Raw genomic sequence first — 19,104 nt, forward strand, 5'->3', positions numbered from 1 at the left:
AGTATAGTTACATAACCAAAGCATATCTGTAATTACCAGCCATCTGCAGTGAAACCAAGAAAACCAGTTAGGCACCTTAGGCATTTGTGAAAACTTATCTATGATATGGTGGATATTGTCCAAATGAACTTGAACAGTCTGAGAGAAATCAGACAAATTAAAACAACCCATTCCTGGGGACTGTTCACATGCCATATGTTCTTTTAACAATAAATAGTTTGTAGTTGTAAGACTTTGGAGCGCTACAATTTGCACTTCTCCAAATTCTTGGTTGAGTTCCAACAGTATAGATCCAGTCCAATTTTGTTGTTTTACTGTATGCACAGGCCAGCTTAGATATCTCCTTCCTCATTCCCATGGCAAGTCCAGGAACTGGTGGGATGAGTGCATCTACAGCTGTAGCAGTGCGTGGATCTTTGTTGGGGTTTTTTGATGATCATCTTCTGGCATGAGTCTTCCAGAGGGTGCAGATGTTGGAAGTTCTTTTTCATATCGCATCTTAGTTCATTTTCGGGGTAGCCCAACTAGGCTTTGATCCTCTGTATAAACACAAACAGACCCTTAGCCTACACTTTTATATGCCCTTTATACCCTTGTGTAGAACTCGTTGGAGGTTACCACACAGGAACTGCCCTTTTTTTTTTTTTGCTATCACTAATCTACACTTACATGACGAATATTATGTTTACTAGGCTCTCCCCTATACCAGGTCTCCCCTATAAACCATTTTACAGTCACTGTCCATCAGCATAGCAAAATGTTGTAGAATCACTACTTGCCTTCTCTGTGTTGTATAGCCCTCCCTTTTCTCCTACCCCCCATGCATGTTAATCTTAATACCCCCCTACTTCTCCCCCCCTTATCCCTCCCTACCCACCCATCCTCCCCAGTCCCTTTCCCTTTGGTACCTGTTAGTCCATTCTTGAGTTCTGTGATTCTGCTGCTGTTTTGTTCCTTCAGTTTTTCCTTTGTTCTTATATTCCACAGATAAGTGAAATCATTTGGTATTTCTCTTTCTCCGCTTGGCTTGTTTCACTGAGCATAATACCCTCCAGCTCCATCCATGTTGCTGCAAATGATTGGATTTGCCCTTTTCTTATAGCTGAGTAGTATTCCATTGTGTATATGTACCACATCTTCTTTATCCATTCATCTACTGATGGACATTTAGGTTGCTTCCAATTCTTGGCTACTGTAAATAGTGCTACGATAAACATAGGGGTGCATCTGTCTTTCTCAAACTTGATTGCTGCATTCTTAGGGTAAATTCCTAGGAGTGCAATTCCTGGGTCAAATGGTAAGTCTGTTTTGAGCATTTTGATGTACCTCCATACTGCTTTCCACAATGGTTGAACTAACTTACATTCCCACCAGCAGTGTAGGAGGGTTCCCCTTTCTCCACAGCCTCGCCAACATTTGTTGTTGTTTGTCTTTTGGATGGCAGCCATCCTTACTGGTGTGAGGTGATACCTCATTGTAGTTTTAATTTGCATTTCTCTGATAATTAGCGATGTGGAGCATCTTTTCATGTGTCTGTTGGCCATCTGTATTTCTTTTTTGGAGAACTGTCTGTTCAGTTCCTCTGCCCATTTTTTAATTGGGTTATTTGTTTTTTGTTTGTTGAGGCGTGAGAGCTCCTTATATATTCTGGACGTCAAGCCTTTATCGGATGTGTCATTTTCAAATATATTCTCCCATACTGTAGGGATCCTTCTTGTTCTATTGATGGTGTCTTTTGCTGTACAGAAGCTTTTCAGCTTAATATAGTCCCACTTACTCATTTTTGCTGTTGTTTTCCTTGCCCGGGGAGATATGTTCAAGAAGAGGTCACTCATGTTTATGTCTAACAGGTTTTCGCCTATGTTTTCTTCCAAGAGTTTAATGGTTTCATGGCTTACATTCAGGTCTTTGATCCATTTTGAGTTTACTTTTGTATATGGGGTTAGACAATGGTCCAGTTTCATTCTCCTACATGTAGCTGTCCAGTTTTCCCAGCACCATCTGTTGAAGAGACTGTCATTTCGCCATTGTATGTCCATGGCTCCTTTATCAAATATTAATTGACCATATATGTCTGGGTTAATGTCTGGATTCTCTAGTCTGTTCCATTGGTCTGTGGCTCTGCTCTTGTGCCAGTACCAAATTGTCTTGATTACTATGGCTTTATAGTAGAGCTTGAAGTTGGGGAGTGAGATCCCCCCTACTTTATTCTTCTTTCTCAGGATTGCTTTGGCTATTCGGGGTCTTTGGTGTTTCCATATGAATTTTTGAATTATTTGTTCCAGTTCATTGAAGAATGTTGCTGGTAGTTTCATAGGGATTGCATCAAATCTGTATATTGCTTTGGGCAGGATGGCCATTTTAACGATATTAATTCTTCCTAGCCACGAGCATGGGATGAGTTTCCATCTGTTAGTGTCCCCTTTAATTTCTCTTAAGAGTGACTTGTAGTTTTCAGAGTATAAGTCTTTCATTTCTTTGGTTAGGTTTATTCCTAGGTATTTTATTTTTTTTGATGCAATTGTGAATGGAGTTGTTTTCCTGATTTCTCTTTCTGTTTGTTCATTGTTAGTATATAGGAAAGCCACAGATTTCTGTGTGTTGATTTTGTATCCTGCAACTTTGCTGTATTCCGATATCAGTTCTAGTAGTTTTGGGGTGGAGTCTTTAGGGTTTTTTATGTACAGTATCATGTCATCTGCAAATAGTGACAGTTTAACTTCTTCTTTACCAATCTGGATTCCTTGTATTTCTTTATTTTGTCTGATTGCCGTGGCTAGGACCTCCAGTACTATGTTAAATAACAGTGGAGAGAGTGGGCATCCCTGTCTAGTTCCCGATCTCAGCGGAAATGCTTTCAGCTTCTCGCTGTTCAATATAATGTTGGCTGTGAGTTTATCATAGATTGCCTTTATTATGTTGAGGTACTTGCCCTCTATTCCCATTTTGCTGAGAGTTTTTAACATGAATGGATGTTGAACTTTGTCAAATGCTTTTTCAGCATCTATGGAGATGATCATGTGGTTTTTGTCTTTCTTTTTGTTGATGTGGTGGATGATGTTGATGGACTTTCGAATGTTGTACCATCCTTGCATCCCTGGAATGAATCCCACTTGGTCATGGTGTATGATCCTTTTGATGTATTTTTCAATTTGGTTTGCTAATATTTTGTTGAGTATTTTTGCATCTACGTTCATCAGGGATATTGGTCTGTAGTTTTCTTTTTTGGTGGGGTCTTTGCCTGGTTTTGGTATTAGGGTGATGTTAGCTTCATAGAATGAGTTTGGGAGTATCCCCTCCTCCTCTATTTTTTGGAAAACTTTAAGGAGAATGGGTATTATGTCTTCCCTGTATGTCTGATAAAATTCCGAGGTAAATCCATCTGGCCCGGGGGTTTTGTTCTTTGGTAGTTTTTTGATTACCTCTTCAATTTCGTTGCTGGTAATTGGTCTGTTTAGATTTTCTGTTTCTTCCTGGGTCAATCTTGGAAGGTTATATTTTTCTAGGAAGTTGTCCATTTCTCCTAGGTTTCCCAGCTTGTTAGCATATAGGTTTTCATAGTATTCTCCAATAATTCTTTGCATTTCCATGGGGTCCGTCGTGATTTTTCCTTTCTCGTTTCTGATACTGTTGATTTGTGTAGACTCTCTTTTCTTCTTAATAAGTCTGGCTAGAGGCTTATCTATTTTGTTTATTTTCTCGAAGAACCAGCTCTTGGTTTCATTGATTTTTGCTATTGTTTTATTCTTCTCAATTTTATTTATTTCTTCTCTGATCTTTATTATGTCCCTCCTTCTGCTGACCTTAGGCCTCATCTGTTCTTCTTTTTCCAATTTCGATAATTGTGACATTAGACCATTCATTTGGGATTGCTCTTCCTTTTTTAAATATGCTTGGATTGCTATATACTTTCCTCTTAAGACTGCTTTTGCTGTGTCCCACAGAAGTTGGGGCTTAGTGTTGTTGTTGTCATTTGTTTCCATATATTGCTGGATCTCCATTTTGATTTGGTCATTGATCCATTGATTATTTAGGAGCGTGTTGTTAAGCCTCCATGTGTTCGTGAGCCTCTTTGCTTTCTTTGTACAGTTTATTTCTAGTTTTATGCCTTTGTGGTCTGAAAAGTTGGTTGGTAGGATTTCAATCTTTTGGAATTTTCTGAGGCTCTTTTTGTGGCCTAGTATGTGGTCTATTCTGGAGAATGTTCCATGTGCACTTGAGAAGAATGTATATCCCGCTGCTTTTGGATGTAGAGTTCTATAGATGTCTATTAGGTCCATCTGCTCTACTGTGTTGTTCAGTGCTTCCGTGTCCTTACTTATTTTCTGCCCAGTGGATCTATCCTTTGGGGTGAGTGGTGTGTTGAAGTCTCCTAGAATGAATGCATTGCAGTCTATATCCCCCTTTAGTTCTGTTAGTATTTGTTTCACATATGCTGGTGCTCCTGTGTTGGGTGCATATATATTTAGAATGGTTATATCCTCTTGTTTGACTGAGCCCTTTATCATTATGTAGTGTCCTTCTTTATCTCTTGTTACTTTCTTTGTTTTGAAGTCTATTTTGTCTGATATTAGTACTGCAACCCCTGCTTTCTTCTCACTGTTGTTTGCTTGAAATATGTTTTTCCATCCCTTGACTTTTAGTCTGTACATGTCTTTGGGTTTGAGGTGAGTTTCTTGTAAGCAGCATATAGATGGGTCTTGCTTTTTTATCCATTCTGTTACTCTGTGTCTTTTGATTGGTGCATTCAACCCATTAACATTTAGGGTGACTATTGAAAGATATGTACTTATTGCCATTGCAGGCTTTAAATTCGTGGTTACCAAAGGTTCAAGGTTAGCCTCTTTAGTATCTTACTGCCTAACTTAGCTCGCTTATTGAGCTGTTATATACACTGTCTGGAGATTCTTTTCTTCTCTCCCTTCTTGTTCCTCCTCCTCGATTCTTCATATGTTGGGTGTTTTGTGCTGTGCTCTTTCTAGGAGTGCTCCCATCTAGAGCAGTCCCTGTAAGATGTTCTGTAGAGGTGGTTTGTGGAAAGCAAATTCCCTCAGCTTTTGTTTGTCTGGGAATTGTTTAATCCCACCGTCATATTTGAATGATAGTCGTGCTGGATACAGTATCCTTGGTTCAAGGCCCTTCTGTTTCATTGTATTAAATATATCATGCCATTCTCTTCTGGCCTGTAGGGTTTCTGTTGAGAAATCTGACGTTAGCCTGATGGGTTTCCCTTTATAGGTGACCTTTTTCTCTCTAGCTGCCTTTAACACTCTTTCCTTGTCCTTGATCTTTGCCATTTTAATTATTATGTGTCTTGGTGTTGCCCTTCTTGGATCCTTTCTGTTGGGGGTTCTGTGTATTTCCGTGGTCTGTTTGATTACTTCCTCCCCCAGTGTGGGGAAGTTTTCAGCAATTATTTCTTCTAAGATACTTTCCATCTCTTTTCCTCTCTCTTCTTCTTCGGGGACCCCTATAATACGGATATTGCTCCTTTTAGATTGGTCACACAGTTCTCTTAATATTGTTTCATTCCTGGAGATCCTTTTGTCTCTCTCTATGTCAGCTTCTATGCGTTCCTGTTCTCTGATTTCAATTCCATCAATGGCCTCTTGCATTCTATCCATTCTGCTTATAAACCCTTCCAGAGTTTGTTTCATTTCTGCGATCTCCTTTCTGGCATCTGTGATCTCTTTCCGGACTTCATCCCATTTTTCTTGCGTATTTCTCTGCATCTCTGTCAGCATGTTTATGATTCTTATTTTGAATTCTTTGTCAGGAAGACTGGTTAGGTCTGTCTCCTTCTCTGGTGTTGTCTCTGTGATCTTTGTCTGCCTGTAGCTTTGACTTTTCATGGTGATAGGAATAGTCTGCAGAACTGGGACGAGTGACGGCTGGAAGGACTTCCTTTCTTGTTGGTTTGTGGCCCTCCTCTCCTGGGAGAACAGCGGCCTCTAGTGGCTTGTGCTGCGCAGCTGCGCGCAGACAGGGTTTCTGCTTCCTGCCCGGCTGCTATGGAGTTAATCTCCGCTGTTGCTGTGGGCGTGGCCTGGCTCGGGCAGCTACTCCAAAATGGTGGAGTCGCGTTGGAGCAGGAGCTGGTGGGAGGCTATTTATCTCCGTAAGGGGCCTCCCTGCTCCCTGCAGCCCAGGGGTTAGGGTGCCCAGAGATCCCGGATTCCCTACCTCTGGATTAAGTGGCCCGCCCTGCCCCTTTAAGACTTCCAAAAAGCACCCGCCAAAACAAAACAACGACCACAAAAAAAACAAGAAAAAAAATTTTTTTAATTAAAAAAAAAAAAAAAAATTTTTTTAATTAAAAAAAAAAAAAAGGTGGTCGTTCGTTTTTCTTTATTCTCCGGTGCCAGCCTCAGGCCTCTGCTCACCGGTCTTTCTGCCCTGTTTCCCTAATATTGGGGTCCCTGTCCCTTTAAGACTTCCAAAAAGCGCTCGCCAAAACAAAGCAGCAAAAAAGCAAAAAAAAAAAAAATGGTCGGGCGCTTTTCTTATGTCCTCTGTCGCCCAGCCTCCAGTGCCTGCTCACTGTTCTTGCTGCCCTGTTTTCCCAGTATCGAGGGCCCTGCACTCTGGCCCGGATGGCTGGGGCTGGGTGTTCGGCAGCCCTGGGCTCCGTCTCCCTCCCGCTCTGCCTGCTCTTCTCCCGCTGGGAGCTGGGGGGAGGGGCGCTCGGCTCCCGCGGGGCCGGGGCTTGTATCTTACCCCCTTCGCGAGGCGCTGGGTTCTCTCAGGTGTGGATGTGGTCTGGATATTGTCCTGTGTCCTCTGGTCTTTATTCTAGGAAGGGTTGTCTTTGTTATATTTTCATAGATATATGCTGTTTTGGGAGGAGATTTCCTCTGCTCTACTCACGCCGCCATCTTCCGCCCCCTAACGTGGCATTTTTAAACAATTCTTTATGTACATTATTTATCTTACTGCTCTGTTATCTAATTAGTTATCTAATGACCTCAAAACTTAATGACAAAACCACAACCCTTTTGTCATGTTACCTATTTCACTTTTTGGGTCAGGAGTTTGGCAGGACTTGGTTGGGCAGTTCATGTGCTTCTTGTAACATTCATGATGGTCACTGGGTAGTGGTCTTCAGCTGGTGGCTGGTCAGTCTGAAGGGTCCAAGATGATATCGTTCACACACCATGCTTGGTGGGTGCAGTTGGAAGGCCAGACAGCTGGGCCTTCCCTTCCATGTAGTCTCTCTACTGGGGTAGTTGGACTTCTTCCCTGGCTGCTCAGGGCTCCAAGAGCAAATGTTCCCAGAGAAGGGACGCAGCAACTGTCAGTCTTTCGGGGCTGCCCCTGAAATGGGCTCAGGTCTCTTCCACTCTGTTCTACTAGTTCACTGGTCACAGTCCATGTGGATCAAAGGGAGGGACAGAGACCCCACCCCTTTACAAAAGGAATGTCAGAGAATTTATGACCATTTAAAATTTTCTGCACATGTACATTTTTTTTCTCTTTTTACCTTTGGGGAAAATGGGAGTTACTGATCAAAAGCACAGGTTCCTAGTGACAGGCGACATTAGACTTTATTCAATCCCCATGCTTTACAGCTTTCAAAAAAAAAACATGTATCAGTAAAATTGGGTGAAATTTTACTTTTCTATGGATGATAGTTGATCCGTCAAAAAGATATACATAATTTCTATAGGGTAGCTCATCTTGCAATGTGACAGTAGTTTGATAAGCCATACAGGCTTAATAGCTAAGGTATGAAGTGAAAAATTATTATAAATATAATTTCCCATTAGTTTTTCCTAGAGATTACTGTTTGGATATCTGATTTGCTTTCAAACTGTCCTTAGTAGTTATTAAAATTTCTATTTTACACTACTCATGTCTTATCACTTCTTATAAAAAATATTTACAGTGGGTAGAATTTGAGTGGTAGTTGGGTTTTATATTTTTGGTACTTAAAAGAATAAAAGAAGCAAATTTATACATATGTTTGGAGGAAATCTTTAATTCTCTTGGGAAATGAGAGTAGAAATCAGTGTTAAGTTTTGTGAGATATGGCATGAATTATTTTATTTCTTTGTGCTCTTAAAATCTTCTAAATACTTAAAGCTTTATAAATATTTCAGTTAAGTTTGGTCTGAGATTCTGAGTATAAAACTCAGGTCAACATTCTTCACATAAAATATCCTTTAAAGATCTTGACACTTTTCCATCAAGGTGTCAGTCTTATGGGTCAAATGATGCTTCCCAACACTGTGGCTACAAGTCCACCAAATTTTCAAAACTCTGACATTTAGAAACCAAAGGTGATGGTAATATAAACCCATGCATTATTTTACTCAGGTTTTACAAATAAAAAGTAAACTTTTTAGTTTCACAGTTGAGCTTCCCTCCCTGCAGTGGTTTAGTAGGTTTCCTGTTAGAATAACTGAGTTGGAGATGGGTTAGTTGGTAAACTGGAAAATTGGTAAGTACAGATCCTGGAACTCCTTGTGCTTCGAGTAGTGTTGGTTTCCAACTTGCCATCAAGTTGATGGTAAGCAGAGTTCTTTAAAAGAAAACAATCTTCAGTTTTGCTAGTTCTTGAATGTTGAAGAGGGTTACTCAGAAGTGGTAATGACTTTCCTCCAGACTGTTGGTGGTGCCATGACACAAGAGAAGGTGACAGAGCTGGATGGTGGCGGGCCCACAGAACAGGACAAAAACCATTCGAACAGCAGCACCTTGTCAGAGCGAAGACTCAGCAACTCTAGCCTTTGTAGCATTGAGGAAGAGTACCGGACTGTGTATGAAATGGTGCAGCGGATTCTCTTGTCAACACGAGGCTATGTCAATTTCGTGAATGAAGTATTTCGCCAGGTTAGTGTGTGTGCATGTGTGTGTGTGTGTGTGTGTGTGACAAAAATTCATGAAATTGAAGATATTTTTGTTCTTGTTCTTTTATTCTAAGAAATACTATCAATATTTGGGCTAAATTACAGGACTGAATAATGATCCCTCTAATCCTGCATTTAATTTGTCATGTGGAATGTTGTGATTTTGTTTCTTACTCAATTTTTAAAATTTTGTTTTAGTAAAATTCCTACATGGGGAAGGAAAATTCTGTGTTTGAACAAAATTATTCCACAAATACCCACACATTTCCATAATAAAACTTAAATCCAGAGGTAGGTGGGAAGAAAGCCATTCCTGAACAGAGAGAAGAAGAGCCCAAGGCTGGTATAGCCCAAGAGCCCAAGACATCAGGGAGCTTGCAGAGGAGCAGGCAGTTTCTGCAGACAGTTGCCCTGCCCATGGGAATACACATGGCATGCACATATGATGGAAGTATTTATGGCATAAAAGGGGGAAATAATAGGAAAGAAAGGAGCTTAGGCCAAGACATTGGAATAATAGTCTGAGAGTGGAAACTGGTGGGTGAAAAGTACTAAGAAGAGCAAAAGTGCCAACCCGAGACAGTGCTAGCAGGGGAAGAAGGCAGAAGAGATAAGAGGCTGGAGCAACCATGAGTGACCCTGAGTGATGATGGGGGCTGATTCTGCAAAGCAAATACAGCAGATGCTAGTGGTGGAGTCTAGGGGATAGGTGTATGGGCATTCACTGTAGAAGTGTTTTAACTTTTTTGTATGTGTGAAAATATTTGTAATGAAAGTTTGGAACAAAATCAGAATGGGACACCATTGTTGATCTTTCTTGATGTACAACTCAGGATATTTGATACATTAATATGTTACAGTCTTATTATAACAAGCTCCTCTCTTCTGGAATTTAATGCAATATGACCACTATCTATAGACATTTATATATTGCATGAACCTTGTTATGTTGAAATCTGCCTGTAACTGGGTCCTGTGGCATGAACCTCAAGGACAGTAGTAAAATAAATCTCTGAAACTTGAGGTCAAAACCTGGATTCATCACTAACTTTGTAACTTTGGGAAAGTATCTAGGTGTTCTGAGCCTCATCTTAATTGCTCATCTGTAGAATTAGAGCATTTGTTGGGGTGTTGAGTACATCTCCTTCATGTTTACCCCTCATACAGAAATATTCCGTAAAGGTGATACTCAAAAGACAAATGGATTTCGCCTTTACATTTTTCTTTATATTTTTAGAATCTTACCACATTAAATCAGAGTTCTCATGTGCAGATGTGTAAGGGGATTCTTAAAAAGTTCACATAAACACGCACAATATTACAGCTGGCCAATGGCTCTCATTAACATTGGTATCTGTGCTCACTGGTGTGCTGGCAAATGTTAAACAGTGCACTCTCAAAAAAAGAAGAAAGGCTGAGAGGGAGGAAGGAAGGAAAGAAAGAAGGAAGGGAAAGTAAGAAAGAGAAAGACAAGGAAAGAAAAAGGCCAAAAAGGAAAAGCATTGATTGGTGGCATTTGCCAACTTCTGTGGGGTAAGTACCCCTTACATGGCCAGTTCATGCTACCAAGACGACATCACTGAACTTGGGGCTGGAGAGAGACAACAGTCAGGTGCAACTGGCTGTACTAGTAAGTTATCTTACAATCCACTTCTCATTCTTGGGAACAGTTTCCAGTTGTACAACTATTACTGTTTATATAGTCAATTAAATTATCTGTATAGGTATGCATTTTGGTTATTTTTCTGGAAAAATTATATGGACTATAGAAGTTATTTTTTAATTGCATTATATTTTCTGTCCCAATTAGGAAAATGTCTTTTTTCTTCAGATAAGGTTTGCTGTGCACAAAAATATGTGGCCCTGTACATTACATGACTAGCTGTGTTTCAGAGGAAAGACTGAAATTGGTGGTGGTGGTTAGAAATGTCTGTTTTGTGGTTCTGTCATTAGCTGAGCTTGTATGGAGGTAAAGAGTGTTTCTCTTTTCATTTTAGGCCTTTTTGTTGCCTTCCTGTGACATAACTATAACAAGGAAAGTCGTTCAAGTGTATAGAAAGTGGATCCTCCAGGACAAACCTGTGTTCATGGAGGAGCCAGATATAAAAGAACTTGCTCAAGAAGATGCTGAGAAATTAGGGTTTTCAGAGACTGACAGCAAAGAGGTAATATTTTATCACTTGTTGCACTTAGGAGTATATATATTTCAGCAAAATGTACCATCAAGAATCCCAGTCGGGGACACAGGGAGGAGGATCTTGTTATCCTATCTGATGCTTTCATGTTGCCTCAGTGAGGCTGCTTCTGTGCCTTCCTCAACATCACTGGTCATCTCATAACCCTCAGGCGAGGTCCACATGTGCATTGCAACTTCATTATTCACCATCCCATGAGAGTTGTTTAATAAACTATTGTAGGTACACTGTATGCCTCTGTATGAGACTGAAAATGTCACTGCCTTATCACTGACATGTTAGATAAAGTGTTGGAGAAACTGAATTTGGAATGCTTCAGCAGCCCTTTCTTGTACAGTGGCATATCATGGAAACACTTGGGATGTCACATGCTTGAGAGGACTAACCCAGTAACAAGTGTTACCTCCGCCATAGAGAAGCCTCCTTGCGGTGCTGGGTGCTGTCCTCAGAGAATGGTCCACGTCCCATAAACCTAGAGGCTGGGTAATCTAAAACAGCAGAGTAGGACCCCTTACTGAAACAGGAACTGAAAGGAAACTTATGTCATGTTTCTATTTCCTGCATGCTCTTTTGAAATCAAGTTTGAGAAATTATTTCTAAAAGTAGGTGTTTGTCAGAGCATTAACAACAAACATTTAAAAATATTTGTAACCAGTGGCATATCACTTTTAAATATGTGTATTAATTCCATGATTTTGATGTTTTAAAATTGGTGAAATCATTTAATAACTAGTTATGAGGTCAAAATGAATAGATAAGCCGATGGAATTCATCACACATTTTTAAGGCTATATATTACATGTTCATTCTGTCATTGGACGTTTATTTCTTTGGCACATACTGTACACAAGGGACTGTTTTAGGTGCTAGAGATAGAGTGGTGAACAGAATGGGAAAAAGACTTGCCCTCCTAGAATCTACATTTCGAAGAGTATAAGAAATTAAATATGCGAACACGTACTTCTTCCCCCTCTGCTGACTGATTGTTATTTTCTTAAGACCTCATCCGAAAGCTCTGGTCATAAGCGATCTTCCAGTTGGGGACGAACATACTCCTTTACGAGTGCAGTGAGCAGAGGGTGTGTGACAGAAGAGGAAAATAAGAACGTGAAAGCTGGGGCCCAGGCTACTCTGCAGGTAGGTGGCCAGCCAGAGACTTGAAGGCCCCTAGTTGGAGTCAGTTTGAACATTTTGTTTATTGGAATAACATCATATAAATTATGGTGATATTTTTAGCCATCTGTTAGTTAATAGCTCTTAGGTTCTCATTTTAGGTTTTCTTCCTGATTTCTTACCTTCAATTTGTAAAGATTTTTTTCTACTCAAAGGAGACAGAACAACTGGTTGCAGTTTTCTGAGAGGAGTTATTATACAGTGAATGTGAAATGACTGAGATTTAAATCTTAAAAGTATCTTCTGAGTACATATGGGTAGTCAGTCACCTGGATTCTAATTTGCAAGTTAAGCATGGTGTTTATATAATCTGATAGGCAGTATTGCTCTGAAGACTAGCCAGTGTTTATGAAAAATGATGATTAATGCAGTAATTTAAAAGTATTTACCTAAATGTGAATATATGAAGTAGAAGCAATACCATTTGGGAACATCAGTGTTACCAGACCTTAAGACGTTATCTCAAAAATGGAGATTGGGAGATTACCTGCCATCCAACTTGAAGGTTGTTAGGAGTTTAAGTGAAAACACAAGGCCTCTATTTCCCCTGCTTCCAGTGCCCCACCCTCTAGCCTGTGTCCATGTGTGTAGCTGTGTACGGTTACATCTGCCACATAGAGGCCAGCATAGAGTCTGGAGATGGCATGGGCATGGCAGGAATGTTACCCAGTTCAGTGACACTGTGTTTTTATCATCTGTCTCTTGATAGGGTATCTTATCATGGTATCCTTTTTGTTTTCAAGGTAATTAATTGTTTAATACCCTATAACTAATGCACTTTCTCATTTTTCATTGAAAATGAGAAAATAATTTGAAATTAACTTTAAAAACTTCCAAGAACTTTGGTGCAGCTCATAAATATAACCCACATCCCTGCCAGAGAAATGCTTGTAGGCAACCCTGCCGTGCATCCCTCAGTAGTCCTGTCCCCTTCAAATGGATTGCCAGATTAATATCAGCCATCCGACTGTCAGCTGGTGGGGGTTCTGGGTGCCAGTTATCTCCCTGGGTTCAGAAGAGTGTTATTTTCTGAAAGGGTAAGTTGCATCTGCTTGGATGAACTAAGAAAAATTTTCTACTTGGTTAGAGCACTACAGTTTAAAAAATGTTCAGTTTGGATTTAAATAACTGTTTTTGTTTCATTGTATGGAGTACCTTCGTTCTTGAATCATTGGGAAAAAGTGGCCAAATGTAGGTTTGATAAGATAGTGTTCTTCTGTAGTTGCTTTTGATGAGTACTTTTTGGGCATATTAATTTTGTTTTCTTATTTTTACCTTGACCAATACTAACATGGTATGAAAAATATTCATGGAGTTGGCACTTTGATTTTTTTTTTAAGTAAAATGAAAGGAGTACAATATATATGAAGACTCCTCACTTTTACTTGGGAACATGTAAAAGTTTCATATTCAAAACAAGAAGCCAAGTACATCTAATTAAAATACATTTGACCTGTATTTTAATGTATAACCTACAGCAATACATCTTTAAATATTAACAAACTGCTGTAGTTTGTTAGTCAAAAGTTCTTTGTTTTCTCTTGTTCATAGTTAAAGGCTAGTAGATTCTTCATTCACAGATGACTGCTGTTATCTGTTTCAACTATTATAGCTCTTAGTAATTTTTTCTAGCTTTTGGGACATACCTTTTTAATCTTGCATAAGATAATCTTAGAAGCTGTCAACATTTTAGTTCACCTATTTAACTTTTGAATATGTTCATTTTAATTTCTCTGGTCAGTTCATACATCTACTTTGAGATGTTGTGTCAGTGGATTTCATCCACGGATGGGCCAGAGAAGCTCTGTTCCCAGATCCTTTGGGTTCATACTGTTGAACACAAAGGAGACCTAAGACGGGCTGGAGAAGAACTCTAGGTAGATGACACAGATCCATTCCCATCACCAGTTTTGGTAGCTCAGAATCTCCTAAGTTGAGGGGTCACTATTGTCAATCTGTGTAAATGGTAACATATTGTTATTTTACTGTAGTGCCTATAAACAGTAACTTACTACATGGAAGCCTGGATCAGTGCTTCTGACAAGTTTCTACTGTAATACCCCTGATGATTGAGGACAGTGAGCAGTATCCTAAAGGTCTGAGGCAGAGCATAGAGTGGTTGACTGATTATCTCAGTTTTCTTTGAAATCTGTTTTCACCCTAAGAATTCACTTAGGTTTTATATTCTACTGCATAATATAGTTTTCATTGTAAAAATACATGCTCCTGGGAGACATACAGTGTCTGGCATGTGGCGTTGGCTATTTCCTGGCATGCCACTGTTCTTAGAGGTCCACACCCTTGTGGGGCAGTTCTGGCTATGCTTCCTGTCAGCAAGGTTCATGTGCTGGAAGATTCAGCGTAATCAGATGGTTCCTTCTGGCCACTGTCTGACCACAGCTTCTCTTTCTGTGCTGCTCTCACCCCAAAATTTCTTACCCATACTTAGTGATCCTATCTTATCTTTTTTCTTTCTTTTCCTTTGAGAGGATATCAAAAAGAAGTCTTCAAAAGCTTTTCTAGTCCATACCATTTCTAAAGTTGCAGTGTTAGTATATAATAGTAATTTTTTCCTAGGAAAGGTCTTCCGGGTATGTATTTCAGTATTTAAGTGGTGAATGATAAAACTTGTGTGTGTTGGTACCATTTGCCTTAATTGAAGTAATTCAAATGTGGTAAGGCAAAATTAATATCATAGTTAAGCAGAACTTGCTCAGATTTATCTGTTTAAAGGTATTTTCTAATGTAACATTTGTTGATTTTAAGGTATTTTTGACAAATGCTGCAAACGTCTTTTTGCTGGAACCATGTGCTGAAGTTCCCATGCTCTTGAAAGAACAAGTTGATGCTTGTAAAGCTGTTTTGATTATTTTTAGGCGCATGATAATGGAGCTTACAATGAATAAAAAGACATGGTATGTTTATTTCCGATTAATATTATAAAACAGATGTTTTGTCTTACTATGCTGATGGACAGTGACTGTAGTGGGGTATGTGGGGGGGGGCTTGATAATAGGGGGAGTCTAGTAACCATAATGTTGTTCAAGTAAAGGTATATTAATGATGCCAAAATAAAAAAAGAACACAGATGTTTCTGTTTTTCAACATAATTAAAATGTTAAGGCCTCCATTTATTAATTGGCTTTATAAAGTTAATGAGATGATTATCACTCTTTTGTAACAGTTTCTCTGAATTATGAAAAAGGTAAGTATCCAGTACTTTGATTCATTGTGAGAGAGGACATGGGGACAAACTAATGCATTGTTTACCTGTAAGGATATTATAACACAAACACCAAGCAAAAAAGAAGGATGCTTGAGTAGCTTTTTCCTGGGTACATTTCCCCAGGTAAGGGAAACAAAATAAAAAATGAACAAGGGGGACTACATCAAACTAAAAAGCTTCTATACAGCAGAGTATACCATCAGCAGAACAAAAAGGCATCCTACAGTATGGGAGAATATTTTCGTAAATGACATATCTGATAAGGGATTGACATCCAAAATATATAAAGAACTCATACAACTCAAAACCAGAAAAACAAATGACTGGATTAAAAAATGGGCAGGAGGCCTAAACAGACATTTTTCCAAAGAAATACAGATGGCCAACAGGCACATGAAAAGATGCGCCACATTGCTAATCATCAGGAAAATGCAAATCAAAACCACAATGAGATATCACCTCCCAGCAGTTAGAATGGCCACTATCCAAAAGAAAAGAAATAACAAGTGTTGGCAAGGGTGTGGAGAGATGGAAACCCTTGTACACTGTTTTTGGGAATGTGAATTGGTGCAGCCACTGTGGAAAGCAGTATGAAGGTTGCTCAAGAAAATAAAAATAGAAATATCATTTGATCCAGTAATTTTACCCCTAGGAATTTACCTGAAGAAAACAAAATCCCTGATTTGAAAATATATATGCACCCCTATGTTTATTGCTGCATTATTTACAATACCCAAGATGTGGAAGCAACCAAAGCATCCATCAGTAGATGAATGGATAAAGAAGATGTGGTACCATATGCACAATGGAATATTATTTAGCCATAAAAAAAGAAATCCTGCCATTTGCAACAATATGGATAGACTTAGAGGGCATTATGCTAAGTGAAATAAGCCAGGTGGAGAACGACAAGTACCATATGATTTCACTTATTTGTGAAATCTAAAAACAAAACAAAATGAACAAAATAGCAACAGACTCATAGACACTGACAAGTGACTGGTGGTTACCATGGGGGAGTGGTTAAGGTCTGATGGGTGGGGAGGGGGATAAAGGGGCACAAAAAATTCTTAATCATAATGTAAGTTGGTCACAGGGATGGTAGTACAACATGGAGAATATAGCCAATGATTGTGTTACATCTTTCTGTGTTTACAGATAGTAGCTGGACTAGTTGAGAGTGAGGATTAATAATGTGGGTAACTTGTGAACCACTGTGTTATATGCTTGAAGCCAATATAAGATTATATATCAGCTATACTTCAATTAAAAAATAAATAAAATGAAGGATGCAAATGAAATCACTTTGCATAAGTATATTTTATCCAGTAATTTAATCTAGTTAATTTATTTTCATTATTCAAAAAATGTTCTTGAATTAAGAGTAAATAGTTATATTACTTAATAGTAATTGTTTTCCCATTTTAAACTTTCATCAGTTTTGTGGAAAAGCATTGTAACTGGGGTTTTATAGTATCATTCCTCATAAGCCCAGGAGAGATTTTTAATTGCTCTGAAATGCTATTACTGTTAAATGTTACAAACTCGAAGTTTTATATTCAGTTTTAAGTTTTAAATTAGAAAAATGTTATTTTAAATGAGAAATTATTAGTAGCTAAATAAGTAGTACAGTCAAATATAGAGTGGCTTCACTAAGATATGCTTATGCAAAGTGTTTTCACTTGCATCCTTCATTTTTATTTACTGTTTGTGTTTATTATTACCTAATCTCTGAAGGTAAGCAGTGCATTAGATTTGTTCCCATGCCCTCCCATAGTGAATATCTTCCTGTCACTCCAGCTTAGGAGGCATTTGTGGAGGTTCTCAGTAACAGACCAGAGCCTCAAAGCCACTTTCCACTCCTTTTCCTTCATGCATCGGAAGGCAGCCTCTGGGTTCTGCACTGAGAATGCCTCTCCAGTCCTTCCTTTGCACGTACCTCGCCACCATCACCACCCTCCAGCAGACAAACTACCTTCGGAGCAGAAAAGTAGCCCCAGTTGCTCACCTGGCTATGGTCAGCACTTCTCTCAGTGATCTTTGGCCTCCACTAGGTCCACTGAGGCTGCTGCAGACCAGTGCTGGTGGCACACCCCCTCCTGGAAATCCTCAGGGGTCCCTGTTCCCAGGCCCGTGTTCTGGATGCCCTTTCTGGACATCCAAGTCCACACTAACAGTGCTTTGGGCGCATCTGTCTGCAGTTGGTGGAAGCCACAGAAGTGAGGCAGGACTGAACTGGCAGGGACATCTGGAGCCTTTTCTCTCTCAGATGAGGGATGGGTGGGCCTGTAATGCAGAAAGTTCACTAATAGAGAAACCACATGTAATATAGAAACCACAGGTATCAAAATGATTATTTTGAGATGTGAATTCCAATGTCATCTTCAGATTTTTAAACTGAGCACTGTTTGCCAAAAGCAGTTGTTGGAGCTGGAACTATCACACTGATGAACAGTATGATTTAAACAGAGTGAAGTGTGTCAGTAATACTGAAAGTGGCGGGAAACACTAACGTGTTCTCAGCTGAAAAACCTGCTCCTCAGTGTCACAGTTACCATAGCATTTGTGATGCTTTCTTCTTTGAAAACTGAATTCAGTGTGCCATTGTATCAGTAGTATTGTGATATTTTAAGTCTTTTTTAGATGAAAATTCTAGGAAATGAAATTAAGCAATTCTTCCATGTTCTTTAATAACTGAGAAATTTCTAGGTAAAAGTATAAAAAACCAAATTTTAGAAATAGATGAAAATGCCAAAAAAATCACCAAAAAATAGTGAGTAGAGCATAGAAAGGGATTTTATCTGTTTTTCTTACATATTGTACCAGACAATCCCTGAATTCTTTTCCTTCCTTTCCTCCCTCCCTTCTTTCATCCAGTAAATAATTTTGGAGCTTCTGCCTTGAGGATATAGGGTGAGTTCAAGAGACAAGGTTCCTGCCCTCATGAGGCTTCCATCCTCACAGACTGAGAGACACAGTGAACACAGAAGCAACTCCAGTCAAATTAAGTACTCAGAACAATGTAGCCAGGGAATGGGGCAGTAAGGAGGAGGGGAGTTTTTTCATCAGGTATCAGGGAAGGCCTTTCTGAGCAGAGTTCTGCAGGAAGGGAGAGAGGAGCCATGGCAGAGTCTGAGGGGAGAGCATTTCCTGGAGAAGGAACAGCAGTAACAAGCATTGTGTGTTCCAGGCTGTGTGGTAGAACAGATGGAGGGGATGAGGCAGGCAGCAAGCCAGAGCCAGGTGTGAGGCTTTCAGGTCACTGGAAGGGTACTGGCTACCTCTCCATGCATGCACAAGAGTGTAACCGAATCTGACTTACATCTCCAAGAGATCTCTGTGCCATGTAGAGTAGAAACAATGTAGTTGAGCACAAAGTGTGTAGCTTAGACCTGGGCTATGGCCAAGAAAGTACTAGGATATGGTCCCCAAGTAGTGAGTAACTGGTGTGTGAATGAGTAACAGTCCCATCTGTGTGAAGAGATGAGGACAGCACCACTAATAGAGTGCAGGGAAAGCCGATTCCTGTGTCAGCCCAAGGATAGCACATATGCACACTGTCCTGTGCTCCCATAGCAGTTTGTCTCGCCCTTTGTGCAGTTCTTTCAGGAGGAGTGACCCAAAGTCAGTGTGCCACTAACGAGAAAGGAATAAGCTGAGG

At 39.6% G+C, this 19,104-nt stretch overlaps 1 protein-coding gene across 5 annotated transcripts in view; it reads left to right on the forward strand.

Annotated features, from left to right (window-relative positions):
• RALGAPA2 (Ral GTPase activating protein catalytic subunit alpha 2) overlaps window positions 1-19,104 on the forward strand; it is a 408,980-nt gene that overhangs the window by 133,964 nt on the left and 255,912 nt on the right. For all 5 annotated transcript variants that reach the window (XM_057502677.1, XM_057502678.1, XM_036892284.2 and 2 more), the window contains exons 10-13: window positions 8,605-8,832; window positions 10,847-11,014; window positions 12,044-12,181; window positions 14,984-15,132. In XM_057502677.1, the coding sequence (XP_057358660.1) occupies window positions 8,605-8,832; window positions 10,847-11,014; window positions 12,044-12,181; window positions 14,984-15,132 (683 nt within the window). The remainder of the gene's footprint in view (window positions 1-8,604; window positions 8,833-10,846; window positions 11,015-12,043; window positions 12,182-14,983; window positions 15,133-19,104) is intronic.

The sequence above is a fragment of the Manis pentadactyla genome, chromosome 5, assembly GCF_030020395.1.
Source record: "Manis pentadactyla isolate mManPen7 chromosome 5, mManPen7.hap1, whole genome shotgun sequence".
Taxonomy (NCBI): Eukaryota; Metazoa; Chordata; class Mammalia; order Pholidota; family Manidae; genus Manis; species Manis pentadactyla.